Source organism: Octopus bimaculoides, chromosome 15 (assembly GCF_001194135.2).
Source record: "Octopus bimaculoides isolate UCB-OBI-ISO-001 chromosome 15, ASM119413v2, whole genome shotgun sequence".
Lineage (NCBI taxonomy): Eukaryota > Metazoa > Mollusca > Cephalopoda > Octopoda > Octopodidae > Octopus > Octopus bimaculoides.
In genome coordinates this window covers 50803041-50818716 of record NC_068995.1, presented here as the reverse complement: position 1 = coordinate 50818716, position 15676 = coordinate 50803041, and the positions used below count along the sequence as shown (strand labels likewise).

The following is a 15676-nucleotide window of genomic DNA, read 5'->3' as shown; positions in this document are numbered from 1 at the left end:
TTTTTTTTTTTTTTTTTTCTCTCTCTCGTTTACTTCTGAAACTAAAATTTTTGGGTTGGTGCATAATTATTGCGGCTTTTTTTCAACAAATTTTATTCAACAAAAACAATAACAACATGTAACAAAAGCATCTTTAAATAATTATTCCGGAGCATATTCACCATCTACTTCAATTACTGCTTCCCATTTGCTTGGCAGGCGGTCAGACTTTCATTTAAAAAATGGTTTTGTTAAACATTGTTATTGTTTTTGTTGAATGAAATTTGCTGTAAAAAAGCCGCAGTAATTATGCACCAACCCAATAGTAACATTACTGCTAACTTTAAGAGAATCAATATAAATAGTGATTTCTTTTTCTTTTGAATTACTGGACAATTTTTCTGATACAGATGTCATCTTACACTGATATGGTTTAGAAAGAAATCTAAGTTTTCAAATGTTGTTTCTGTTGAAACATCAAACTGATACTTGTACAGGTATTTATCCTGTTGGGACCCCTTCATTTCACCCTGACTGCCATCTATTCTTTTCAGCCCTTTTGATATCAACCTGCCTGATATTGTTCCTCTTTCTATAATACAAAACTTCCTGTTAAAGTGATCTAAATTAAAACCTTCCATCAAGATTTCAATTAATTTATGCTTCAAACACCAGATTAATTATAAGAAGTAATTTTGCTAAATTATTATTTTCAAAATTAATTCCAACAAAGGCAGTGTTTTTCAATAATAACATGGATTAAAAAAAAAGTGTTAATGGGTTCTTCATCCTTTAAATATTAGCATGAAATTGGAAGATGTGATTTCAAAAAAATGAAGGGAGTTTACATTCATTGTAGAATGGAGGTATTCAAGAATGAAAGCATTAATGGACAGGAGTATACAACAACAGAAGTCTTGCAGGACAGAAATATTCAGCTGAAAAGAAGTAAAACTTTCACTTGTCAATTCTTGAAGGTTGTTTCATCTAATATGGATCATGGTTTTAAGAGACAATAGAACAAGTTGGGTTTGTTCTGAAAATGTTTAACTGTTTCAACATGTAAATGAATTACCTTTTTTGTTTTTGTTTTTTTTTTTAATCAATTGGTATAGACACAAACTCCGCCTTCTTCCTTCATTACTCATTCTTCTTCTTTTCAATAAATAAAACCAAAAATTACTTTGTTCTACTGAAATTCATATCCTGTGATTATTTGTATTATCATTGGATAGACAGCCCTTGTTGTGTAGTTAAAAGTTAACTCTTACATTTTCCAGTACAATTTTTTTTTAGCCTTCAATTTTTTTCTCTGGTAAATGTAAGTCTTCTGATTTATTCTAAATGTTTGCAAGATTTTCTGCTCATTCAGCATGCAGATTTGTGTGCATGACAGCCAGTTTAGGTGAATTTAAATTCTAGTGTCTGCTAGTAGGTCTATATCATTTATATGCCAGTGAGCATGGCTTCATATATTTTTTTTTATTTTATTCACAATGTTACTGAAACTAACCAGTGAATATAAAATCTGATTATATTTTCCTTTTTATGTAACAATAAATAATACTTATCAATCTCTTAATGTCAATAAAGATAAATGAGGAGGTTCTTAATCTAATTTTTATTCTTGTTTCCGATTTGTTAATGTAAACTGTTTTTGAAAAGCATTTAAGAGCAACACAGGGAGTCATGGATAAAAGAATGCTGAAGATTAACAAAATGGATAAATGGCAAAACAACAGGGTAAGTGTGGCAATAGGTTTAATGGATATTATCTGGAAAATAAAATTTCTGAAATGGTCTTTCTTGGGCCGTGTTCAGAAGAAAGGATAATAAATGGAAAAGAAAACTGAGAGAGTGGAGACCAGGTCCGGAAAAAGGAGGGGAACATCATGCAGAAGTTGGAATGAAGATTTTGTTAAATGCTTCGGCACTCAAATATGGATGAGGAAAACATCAGACCTTGGTTGGTGGAAAGATGATGTTGAGGCCTTCATCCAGTAGTGGACTGAACATGTGCAAGAATGATGAATGTAAACTGTAACATTTAGCACAAAAATAAGTTAATTTGAAATGTCTTAATGCATGATGTATTAGTTTTTTCTTGCTCCAAAATGGCCGCGAGAATTCAGGTTTCACAACTCTACCAAATCATTCATTATCATCTGGCATCAACTTTCCTATGTTAGTATGGATTGGATGCGGTTTCCATGGTATTTTATAGCTTGATGCCCTTCCTTTTGCCAACCCTTTTAGATACCTCACACAGGAGACATAAAAGAACATGGCATAACAGTTCAAAAGCCAGGATATAGATAGTAGTGTACCAAATTGGTAAAAATAATTATTCTTATATAAAATGTTTGGAGAATCACTTTTACAATACTGTCTTGTTACCTTCATACAGAAACTTAATTTTCTTTGATTGCTATTTCATCTTGATACAATATAAACATATGGGTATCTTCCACAAACATCAAAAGGCAATCTGAAATTAACGTGCAAGTGACTGAAGTAAATCTACCTCAATAAACTTTGTCCAATTCTTGCAAGCATGGAAAGGTGAATGGCCAAACGATGGCAATGACATCAACCACACACAACTGAAGCCCACAAAGTCACTACAAATCCAAACAAAAACGAACTGTAAGCGTTAGAGGGAAGGAAAGGGAGGAAGGACTGCCTGCAAAAATCCGAGGAGGGGGAAGATGAGGACTTCCTAGAAAAGTCCGAGGAGGAGAGGAAAAGTTGGAAGGGGTGAGGAGGGAGGAACTTCATGAAACATTCCAAGGATGGACCCCTTTTTCAGGAAGTACCACTCACCCGTCCTACCCTTCCCTCTCCTTGGACTTGTCCTTCACTTTCTCCTCGTCTTCGGACTTTTCCACACCAAGTCCCGCTCACCCGCCTCCTAGGACTTTTTTAGGAAGTCCTTCCTCTCTCCAGGAAGTCCCGCTCACATCTCGGACTTTTCCAGGCAGTCCTTCCTCCCCTACGCCTGTCCCCGTACTTTTCCAGTAAGTCCCCCTCTCCCTACTCGGACTTTTCCAGGTTGTCCCTCCTCTCCTTCCCCTTTTCGGACTTAACCAGGAAGTCTTCCTCCCTTCCTTTCCCCCATGTCCCTCCCCTCCCCTCCTCGTACTTTTCCAGGAAGTCTTTCCTCCACCTCCTTCGCTCCCCTTTCTTCACCTCCTCAGCACTAACTAGCCAATTAACTAATTAAGTAATTAATTTTTTTAATAACTACTTAACCACTAAACTATCTAACTAACTAAATAACTAATTAATTAACTGAGTTGATTTGGTAGACGGAAACTGAAAGGAACCCGTGTGTGTGTGTGTATGCATCATTATGTCTATGTTTGTCCCCTCACCACCATCACCTGACAACCGATTCAGCAAAAAAAAAATTGATAGTTTAAGTACTAGGTTTTAAAAAAATATGTCCTGTGGCCGATTTGTTCGACTAAAACTCCTCAGGGCTGTGCTCCAGCATGGCCGCCGTAAAACTACTGAAACAAGTAAAGAAATATAAGTACACACACACTTTATACCACAACCATTGAAAGTACAATGAACGAGCGGTCTATTCGACGCTATTGTTCACAATTAGTTCTATGAAATGCAAAGGGTATATGTATAAATATAGTACAAGGGAGATCATTGACATTAAAGAAAGCAAGATTTGTCTCCCATTAACTTTAAATTTGGCAACTCGAAACGCTTGCTTGCACACACGCACGCTCTCGCTCTTGCACACTCCCACACCTACACGTTGACAGCACACTCACTCGACTGCGGCGTGCTGGGACACCGTAATGACGGGGGTTTGTCGAAGAAATCGACGTCAGGATTTATTTCTATAAATCTGGTGCTTATTTTATTTACCTTTTTGCCGGTGCTTATTTTATTTACATACATACATACGTACATACATAAAATAAAAGCTTGTGTTTATATATATAATTGAATATCTACATGTCGCATGTGTCTGTGTGTATATGTCGTCCTAACCCCTAAAAAAAGAGGTTAAGAAAAAAAAAAGTAAAAAAAAGAGTAGGAGTAAAAAGGGAGTGTGTGGACAACTTGGTAGATAGATAGATAGATAGAGAGAGACAGAGACAGATAGACAGAGACAGACATACGGTCAAAGACAGAGAGAGGAAAGTGAGGAGGAAGGGAGAAAGAGAGAGAGAAGGGTTGATAATGCGATATATACTATAGAAAGAGTGATAGGGGAGGGGAAGTAAAGAAAATACATGCTCTCACGAAAGACAAAGAGGGAAAATAAAAAGGAATGGTAGTGAAGGTGAAAGATAAATGCAGTATCAAGGTAACCGACTCTGTTGTATGAGAACTGCTTCTTTCCCTTCACAAAAGCAAAGCCTTCCATTGTGTCTGGCTTAAGAAACTCCGTAGCTACGTTCCCCACCCATTAGCATCATCTGTCTTTCACTTCTTGGATTCGGAGCAAGCTATGGTGTGTTTGCGTTGTCTCTGAATCACATTATGTCATCTCTTCTGTATCTCAGAGATTTTATATATCACACAACATCAACTTATTAATATACGACATCACCCTTTATTTCAGTTCATATTTGCCTTCCACATACGCTGAAGACACCTTATGTCAGGCTTGCATTATCATTGTGAACACAGACCTTAAAAACATCTTTTACTAACTAAATAACTTTTCTTTCACAATTACATAAGTAGTTACATGTATCTACCCCTATTACATGCGTTACATAATCGAAATGGAAAGAACAAACGATACATCTCGCGAACAGCAGACAAGAAACGAAGACAAATGTTATTTTTACTTGTCAGTCGTGTACTTTATTGTTGTCGTTTAACCACGGGTCAACTGTGATCAAACTAACATTCGATCAAAGCGTGGCTTGTAAGTTGGGGTGCGGTTTGGGTGGTACATCGCTGCAGGGGCTTGGAGAGCAAGGGGAAACCCGTGAATATCTGATAGGCTCTCCCCACCTAAAACAACAACAACTACTACTACTACTACTACTAATAATAATAATAATAATAATAATAATAATAATAATATGGCTTCTGAGGCAGTGGTTCTCATGGCTTCTGATCTTAATTGATTGGAAGTGTTATGTACATTGTTTTGTCTTGGTATAAAAAGATGGGCTGCAGCAAATATTCTGCTTAATACCACAGATTTGCTTGTCAGTTGTTTGACCTTAACCAGTTGAGCATGTCCCTTGGTGGCTGACGATATGTGCATCTCTGATCACGAGCAGAAGTAGTGTGGGAGCATCATAGCCATGTGTTGAGAGGAATTCTTTGGGGTTTGGATAATTCATCTTTGGAAACATGGTAGTTTTGCTCAACATCCTTAAACAAACTTTATTCAGGGACCTTTTGAGAGGGATGGGCTACTCGACCTGAAGAAAATTCTAACAGGGCCCCACCTGCGAGGTCATGCGCTGTTTATCTTGATATGAGATCACCATGTCGCGCACATATGGTTGTGATGCATGTACCTGGTGTACCCTTATCAGATGGGTAGTCATGATGGGTATAATGGGCTTCGTATATTTTACCCCAGTGTCACTTTGATGGCATGCACTGCTCTCTCACTCAATAATAATAATAATAATTGAAAAAATATCTGGAAACTTTAGAAATTCAAAAAGATCCTAAAATTCAGAAAGATCCACCACTGATCCTCAGCAAAGGAGAAAATGTAAGTCATGTCCCTTCCAAAAAGTTCCTGTTTTCTCAAAAATATAAACTCTTTTACAAACAATCATTATTAACCAGGGAAAAGCGACGAGTTGGCAGAATCGTTAGAGACTTAGGTAAAATGCCTAGCGGTATATTTCTTCTGACTCTTTACGCCTTGTGTTTAAACCCTATCACTGTCAACCACTGGTCGATAATATGAAGTATCAGTTAAACATTGGTAGCATCAACTAATACTGATCCCCCAATATTACTAGCTTATCAGAAACTATCAATTACTAAATAAATCAGAAACAATTAACAAGGGAAGTCCCGCTGAAGAAGACTTTGCCTTTCATCTGCCAGGGATCGATAAACTAAGCATTAATCAAGCGCCGACTATAGATCCAATCGGCTACAACCCCCACTCTCTCCGCGCACCGGTCTTAATCCAATGTGAGAAATTGCTGTTTACTAGGGAGCCTACATTTAATTGATCCATTCAATGCAGCTATCAATAATATACTGCCTCCCGTATTTATTTATCAACTATGGGCCACGTGCTTTTTACTATATCTCAAAGCGGGTCTTCAATGAAGATACTCTTCTGTTATAATTCTATTCGCATCTAGATTGTATCTTAGAAACATCAAATCGATTGCAGTACGAAACTGGAAAAAGAAACAAAAAAAAAAGAAAGAGAAAGAAAAAAGAAAAGTAAAAGAAAGAAAGAAAGAACCCAGACCGTAACTAAAATACCGCAAGCTGTTTTATCCGACGCCCTATCTAACCTCCTCGATGACATATATCCATCACCCCCTCTGTAGTTCTTGGGCAAGAAAAAAGATAATAATTATTATGTGGGAGTTGGATTGGCAAAATCATTAAAGCACCCACAAAAAAAAAAAAAAAAATGCGTGTTCAAAACACAGTAACGTAAACTTTGCCTTTCATCTTTTTGGGATCGATAAAAATAGAATATCAGTCGTGTATTGAGGATCGATGATATTGGCTAACTTCTGACTTGAAAATTATTAGTTTTTTGCCTAAATTGGAGATAATCATTATTTATAAACGTATTTTATAATTATTTATTTCGATAAATGTTTAATAAGTATACTGTATGTTTAGATATTTTATTTTTCTTTCAGACTCGTGTTTATTCATTCACATATGAACACTTACACTTCTGTCCACTCACTAATAAACTCCCTCGTTTTCCTGTATTTCTCAATATTGAACAGTCACTACCATGACTCATTTGAATAACTACAACAATTAGAACGGAGATGACAATAAAAAAAAGCGAGTTTTTTTCATAGTAGCTAGACTCGCTAGAAATATGATCTAGATCTCCCTCAAACTGCACTTTATAGTCTTAAAAAAAGACGCATTGGATAATGTTGTTGGGAGTGATGGTCACGGCCCAAGTATCTGATCATGTTTACTCGATTGGAAAAATCGTAGAGCGATGAACAAAATGCGATAGTTCTTTGCGTTATAAGTTTTAATGTATACTTGTTCTGCTTCCTCAGACAGAATAAAGTTCCAGTAAAATAAAGTACAACTTTACTTTCTTCCTTCTTGTAGAATAAAGTACCTGTCAAGTACTGGAGCTGATGTGAAAGTAATAATAATATACCACAACACCAGCGGTAATAGTAAAACTACCGTTGATTCGAAACCACCCACTACTCACTCCGTCAGGCACTCTCCACCCACAAAAGCCTTCGTGTTTTCTTATTTTCAAACACATGTGAGTGTAACATAGTATGTAGAACCGCATCATCACTTGCTATGACTCATATCAGTAACTACAATAACAATAATTAAGAACGGGGATGTCAACAACAACAGAAAGCATCAAATCTGCCATCACTTGCTGACTCAGAAGCTGTTTTACATTTAAAAGTCCACTTCATGTGGTCTTTGACTGAAAGTTGTTGGCAAATAAAATAAAATAATGGTATTAACGATAAAAATTATTTCTTTTATTAGGCGCACAAGGGCCTTAAAACATTGAGGACAATGGTGTTATATTATAGAAAACTAACTCGTTAAGAAAATCTCTATTATATATATATATATATATATATATATATATATATATATAAAACGTGTGTGTGTGTGTGTGTTTACGAATGTAATTTCTTATTTTTTAAATTTTGTTTCAGTCATTTGCCTTCGGTTATGCTGAGACACCTCTTTGAAGCGCATAGTCGAAAAAATCGACCCAGTACATATTTTTGGTAAAGCCTGGTACTTATTATATCGCAGCCTTAGGTCGAACCGCGAAGTTATAGGGACGTAAATAAACTAACACCGGGTGTCAAGTGGTGGAAGGACAAATACACAACTCCCTAGAGTTTCTTACTACCTCTACTGCCAATTGAGCAGATATGCTTCGCTGAGGTGGCCTTATAAGACTGGAACATGTTCCTTGATTTCCCCAACCAGCTGGCTTTAAATATTAGATTTAGAAGTTGGCTTTACTGATCCAATCTGCATTACCAGCATTACTCTAAAATTTCGATCAACTGATCTTACTAGACTTATCTCCCTTGTTTGTAGAGGGAGTTTTCTTTGTTAATTAGTTGGACAATCTCATTTAATCGAAATTTTACAACTCAGTAAGTCACATGCGGGACAAATAACGTATCCTCATTTAGTATACTTTCCTCATGACCATAAGCTAACACTTTATTGACTGAGAAACGTTAAAATCATTGTTGCTGTTGTTATTATTATTATTATTATTATTATTATTACATTAATGATTAATTTAACTTGCGAAAAAGAAAAACAAACGTAACAAACTTGTATAAATAAGCGAAACAAAATACTTTTAATTTCACGAAATGCGTGTTTATGTATGTTTGTTATCAAAAATATATCATCAGCCACCGTATGACTGCAGAGTAAACTGTCACACGAATGAATGTTTCGAGAGAGATAAACAAATACTGTAAAGAAAAGCCAACACGAATAGTACATCGCCTCCTAACAACACATTAATACAACCTCCAGCGTGGCATCCTCAACGCGACCGCTTGGCTTGCTAGAAATAACAGCCAATAATCTTCCTCAAATCATCCTATTCGGAAAAAAAAATTAATAAGGCGGGGAGTATATTGGTTAATTAGATAGACGAGATGGTCATCGATGGAATACCTTCCATAAATAGGTCTGTTCGATCATGATCAAGAGTGATCAATAATATTAACCTTGATTTTTCTGAGAAAACTTCTATCCTATCTGAAATATTCAAAGTAATTTCTTTCTTCAAGGCACCGAAAGAAATATATTTCTAAATTTATGTATATTTTCTCCCTGTCAACAGAGACAATCACGGATTTTCTTTATGCTTTGTTCTTCAATAGCCATATGACTAACGCCGCAAAAAAACAAAACAAAAAAAACAAATAAAAATATAATAGTAAAGTGAAGATCAGCCGTGGTTACAACACGTAAACAACAACAACCTTTCTTCTGTGTTTACACAAAACTGCATCTCATCACAACGACATTCCGGTGTTTTCGGCAGGAAGTCGGGCGTCAAAGGTCACGACGCAACTTCAAAATGGCGGCAGGAAGAATTGGATTCATGCAATTCTTTTCCAAAGATAAGGTTAGTGTTTGCTTTGGCTTTCTCTTTTGTTTTCGTATCGTTCCATCTTTTTCATATAGTTCATATACACCTTTTAAAATTTATTTTCCATTTTACACTGCACCTCATGTAATTAAACTGAACTTATTACCATATATATTTATATATACACACACACGAGCACTCGCGTGCGTGTGTGCCTGTACATTATACAATATATATGTATATATATATGTGTGTATACATATATATACTTCCGCCTATGTATATATATGTATGTGTGTATATATGTGTATGTATATATATATGTATGTGTATATATGTATATATATATTATGTACAGTACTTAAAATACGGGATGAGAAGTATTTCTCTCTATATGTATACACACACGCACACACAGAATTATACAATATTTATGTAATTTATATGTAGTTACGTTTGTGTTATAAACATGTCGCATATCAAAGTATTTTAGAGGATGCTTCACATACACATGTGTTTATATGAGAGAGCGAGCGAGCGAAGAGAGGACTTTGGATGGGCTTGTCTTAATATTTTATAATCGGACAATTTTTTATTATACTAGTGTAATAATAGTGAGGGAAGGAATCTTGGTTAGTGAGAACCTAGTTTTCCATCCTCGATTCTTCTCATCAAATTAGCATCAGCTTTATTTATGTCTAATTCCGTGTTATAATGAAACTAATAAGCAATGCATTTTTGATATCAGCCACCCGTATCTGACAATATGGATCTATGAATATTGTTTTAACTCCAGGTCAACGCTGAATATAGATTTATGATTAAAAGTAGTCTAGCCGTGACAAACTTAATTTATTATTTTATCATTTTTTCCGAATATAAGTGCGTCCGGGATTACATTCATTCAATGTCTTCCACTTTTTATTTAATGGTTGGGTGTGGTTTGAGGAACATCTAACTACTGTTTCTAGCAGATCGAGCGACCGTGTACAGTTTGTCATCGTTCGCTCGTGTGTGTTTGCTTTATGTGTGTGTGTGTGTGTGTCTCGTGGCTGATATTACAATATTTGACATGGTTTTGTTTCGACATATTCGATGACAAACGGACATCCTTTCATCATACTTGTTATTACATGCTGAGTAACTAGCATTCGTGACATATTTTCACCTTTCTATGGTATATAAAATTATTACTAAATCCATATCGAGATTACATACATAGAGTAGTGTTATTGTTCTCTCATGCTTCGTTCGCCATGAAGCCAGGTATTGCGTTTATTCGTTTCTTTTTCTTTCTAGAGAAGTTGTAATGTTCATTATCTTTGATAAATACATTTAGCTATGCAAGGAGTGGTTCCAATCCAGGTGGGAATCGAAACCTATTTTATGGCCTATGCTTTTAGGGTTTCTTATGTATGGATGATACTAACGATGATAATTATATATTGTGCGAGTGAGTGCGCGTGCAATAAAGAGAGTGGTTCGCGTCTACGCGCATCGACTCCGCCTATTCGGTTTCAATTTCCGAATGTAGCAGTCTCACATTAAGAACTGAGGAAAAAGGCACGAATATCTCATCGTCCATTTCCTTCTTCCGTATAAATTTCAGGCATGGTGCAACTCGAAATCGCTATTATGGAAAATTTCAGTCGAAACCTATCTTTGACACCGTCAGTGTTGCATGACGGTGGTGGCTGAGTTTCTTGGAAACGGCATCGGTTGCAGTAACTCTTCCTCGGGCCGTCATAATTTTCCATTATGCTACGTGTTTGTAATGATATGGAAATCTGTATCTCCTATCTAGATCTGAAGAATGCTTTGACTATTAAATTTACAATATTTAAATCAACAGTGAGGTTATTTAGTCTGAAAAAGTGTGTACATATATGTGTGTGTGTACACACACACACACACACACACACACATACCAGAAATTGTGTGTGTGTGTGTATATACATACACACGCACACTAGAAATTATATATTTTTCATATGTATTATTAAAACTCTTTTGCATGTGTATACACACACATACAGGTTAAAGCTTGTCTCTCTTTCATTTGCCTTATCCCTTCATCATTTAATGGGGTCGTTTTTTTTATATAGAATGCATAGTGTTGGCAATATGATATAGACTGTTACAGATCGATAATGTTGATGCAACGGCAGTATACTCCAACCGGTGTTTCACTTCCCGGAACCCCATATTTAGACGGGGACTTGTTCTGTACAGTATTCTGCCACACATACGCATACACTGTATTTTGGCACAGGCCGACAGTCGATTAGATCTGCCCACTACATGATTGATACTTTATTTTATCGATACCGAGATTTGAAATCAGAATGTAAAGAGCCGGGAGTAATACCGCAGGGTAATTTTGGTCGACGCTCTAACAATTTTGCTAATCCACCGTCTTTTTTCTTTTTCTTTTTAATTCCTACTTATCTGAGAATATCAGACATAATTAATTACCAATGAAATATGATGCAGCAGTAATTTATCACTGGACCAATTCTGCAGATTGGTTTTGATTCCCAGCTGGAATCGCTATGACTTGCTTAGGTATGCAAGTCTTTAATAAGAGCTTTCAGTTTAATATGTCTTGTGGGTATTTGTTTCATCTTCCTCTGAAGTCAGTTTTGCCTTTTATCCTTTCGGGATCGATAAATTAAAATACCATTCTTAGGTGGTGGATTGGCGGAAATAGAGCGTCGGACTGGATGTCATGTAGTATTTTATTCTGGCTCTGTGCCTTATCAGTTCAAAATGTCGGCGAGACAACCAATAAACTATATTCTGCCGAGTGGACTAATAAAACTACAAAACAGAAAAGAAAAGGGCACTGAGCTTTAAAGTTTGCGTCCTTATGATATCTGCGACAGCTACCAAGACTCTGTTGTTTTTCCTTATTTTTTTCTTATTCAAATAACTTTGGTATATCAAGCCTAGTGTACGAGATATGTCATCGTATCTAACTTATAACCTTATTTTGCTTTTTTCGACTTTCATATATTCTATCGTACCCATCCCAGTCGTTGTTTTGTACTCTCGCCAAACCATGACCGCAATGTGGTCTCAAATTCTGCTTCAAACTGTCATTCGTCAATTCTGTTGGCTGTTAATGCTATTGAAAACTCAAGCCGATTTGTGAACCGCTATGCAGTATTTTCAACCAGGTAGAAAGGAGTAGCTAAATGTCTTTAAAATAATCCCCTGCCATTTTAAATAAAGGAAAAATAGTCTTTGGAATACCGCCTAAGAAATGGGCTGGGGTCACGGCTAAAACACTTTTGATTATGTCTGTCTATTGACCGAGGCCTAAACAACAAAAATAACTTGACAAACTCATTAACATCCCTTATCTTACACCTTAAATATATGGGACTTTGTACCAAGTCGTGGAAGCGGGGCCTACAAAAAGGAAGTTGTTGGAGGCTCAAGAATTTTCAGGAATCTCTGAAAATATTTGCAAATGTCGAAAACTAACATACACTGCATGAAAAGGGATTCGAAAGAATTTCTGCACCCATCTGATTAAATTCCTACACGGGGCCCTGCATATTAAATGTCAAAATTGGAAGAGCATCGGACAGAATAAAATAACTGTATTTTGTTGTATCTCTGTTCAAATCTTGCCAGGCTCGACTTTGCCTTTCATCCTTCCTGGATCAACTTGTAAGCTTGTTCGTGACTCGGTTATAAATCTTGATCAGCAGTGATGTTGATAGATTTGATTGACTGTCTTTCTCTCTTCTGTGCCATCTCCTGGCCTTGTACCTATCTACGAAATCATTTTTATTTTAAGTAGCATGTGACAGAAAACCACAGAGCTTGTTGTTTCAGCATGGATTTTTACCCCCATCCATGAACTTTATATATATATATATATATATATATATATATATATATAAGGCCTTTAAAGAAATGCTGTTAAGTGGTTTTATATGTTAAATATCAGAGATACAGAATCTGTAACAAAAAAGAAAGAAAAAAGTAAAAGTCAAACAGTGTAAAAAGTACTTTTAAATACGAAATCTCAATTCAGTGTTTTGTGTGTGTGTGTGTGTGTATATATATATATATATATATATATATATATATACACAGAGGAAAAGAATACGTATATCATGTAATAGCTCAGCTCTGTTACTTTAAAAAAAATTATGAAATGCGTATATTCAGTAATGAAAGCATTAAGTAATTGTTTGTATGGTTTCACTTTTCTGACAGTTTAAAATACTCTTTCAATTTAAGGAGGTTGTAAACATGATTACAAATGCCAACAATATAATATATTAATTTAATTTATATACTTCAAATACAAAGCATATTTATATGTATATATAAGAGAATGTTTTCATATCATTTTGGGCAAACATATTAAAAAATATGCCTAAAGCAGCTGCAAATTCTCTAATTCTAATGAGGTTTTGGCTTAAAAAAACAAAGACGATAAGATAGGAAGCTTAAACGGTATACTCTTGGTGTCGTACAGATCTAGGTTCAAATCACGCATAAACTCTTCTTCTTTCATTGCATTGTAGTAATGGATACAGGCGGAGCTGTTGGGGATTGAGGGACAACTGATCGGGTCTACCATTACTTCCCAAATGATCCAAACAGGTTGTTGTTTGTCGTAATAGGAAAACATTTTGAAAGTTTGGAACTTGCAAAAGCTTTGTCCTAATAGTCACGACGTGAACGCTGATAGTGTGATCAGAGATGAGATATCAACTACATATGGTGCAGCAGTGAATCTGATACGGTTTCAAATCCCAGCTATGCCCGTTTCACATCTCATGTGCTTACGACATTCATATATCTATGTTTTTCATTAAAAAAATCTCAAAAAAAGCCATAGGTATGAAAGTCACAAACACCCCTCATACCCCATCTGGTTTCATACCTATTTAAGAAATTTTCATGTATTGCTAGGTTCTGCCTTTTGTCGTCTGTGGCTCGGCATGCATGAACCTGTTGTGAGGTTCATGCCTTATCTTTCTCGGGTTTAATTTAATTGAATGATTTACAGGTGTCAGACTTAGCATGTGAAGAATTTAGTCTCTACTTAAGAGCCATCAAAGGGGTCTCTAAGTGGTTGCACGATTGGCTCGAAATAGCAGTCAAACCTCATCATACCCACTACAAAAAAAAAAGAAAACTTTAAAAACAACAAAGGATGTAAGTTTTGTCTATTCTATGAGAAAAGATGGGATGATCATGGATGGAATGTCTTTGATTATCGGTCTGCACAATCAGATCTATTTAAAAAAGAAGAAAAAAAATCGAAACTGATTCCTATCTTTCTCCTGTTGTCTTTCACATATCCATTTAACACGTACATAAATGCACAATAGTTGCACTGGCATACACACTGGCATAGGAAAGCTACCCTCAGTCACAATGGAAACCTGTGAAGTATGACAGCCACATGTCTGTCTTAGAGTGCTTAAAGGAAATGGGGCGGATTATATACATATAGCTGTGGGTGTAATCGCTATCCTAAGATTATTCTTAGGGTTTAGAAAGAAAAGAATAGGAGGAGGTGATAAACTGAATTAATCCTGTTTTTATTGGCTAAACACTGTCTGGTGTGTTAGCAAGCAATTGTTCTGGCAGGTTTTTGGGTGGTGGGTGGGGGAGTAGGGTTAGAATAAGAAAAGGAGAAATGTTTGAGTGATACATCAAAAGGTGAGATGAAGAAGAAGAAAGATTGCATTGTGCAGGTGTCTGTTGCTGTTTTAGCCCAGGGTCAACCCTAATCCAGCAGACCTATAATCACAAGTGTTCCATCTATATCAACGTTGTCTCGGTGCCACTTCAGTATGTATGCTACCTGTCCATTTACATTTACCTTGCAATCTAACCCTAAACCCTAACCAAAATCAGGTAATTTCACAGCATAAGCTACAGACACAATACTGTGAGAGTCTGCATGCTAAAGTAGTTCCTTTTTCTTTTCAACTACAGACTATTTAGGAAATATATGTTTTAGCTTTTCTAGTAAGGTAGTAGTATTTGTGATTTGAGGGATATCTAGTTGCTATCTTCAGCAATTTCAGCCAGTGCATTGAGACTCACTCAATGGTTCTCATATACTGTGTAAGTTTGGTTGTGAGCTTTGCAATGCATTCAACAAAACTCAGAGAAGCAGAGGTTTTAATAGTCATAAGAAGCGTTGGGCCTCATGGAGGCAGTGACAGGTGATCAAGACCTTTGGTGATATATACTGTGCTTGTGTAGACCTGTCAAGCCAAGTGAGACCGTAGTCATGACCGATGCCGGTGTCAGATCAATGGGACCTGTGCCGGTGGCATGTAAAAAACACCCATTACATTCTCGGAGTGGTTGGCATTAGGAAGGGCATTCAGCCGTAGAGACCTTGCCAAATCAGATAGGAACCTGGTGCAC

At 36.2% G+C, this 15676-nt stretch overlaps 1 protein-coding gene across 2 annotated transcripts in view; it reads left to right on the top strand.

Annotated features, from left to right (window-relative positions):
- Positions 1 to 8312: 8312 nt before the first annotated feature.
- Positions 8313 to 15676, top strand: part of LOC106870814 (MOB kinase activator 3B) — a 67509-nt gene continuing 60145 nt past the window's right edge. The window contains exon 1 of one of the 2 annotated variants that reach the window (XM_014917034.2): positions 8313 to 9298. In XM_014917034.2, the coding sequence (XP_014772520.1) occupies positions 9251 to 9298 (48 nt within the window). In that variant the 5' untranslated portion in view covers positions 8313 to 9250. The remainder of the gene's footprint in view (positions 9299 to 15676) is intronic. The other variant, XM_014917033.2, reaches the window with a different exon arrangement.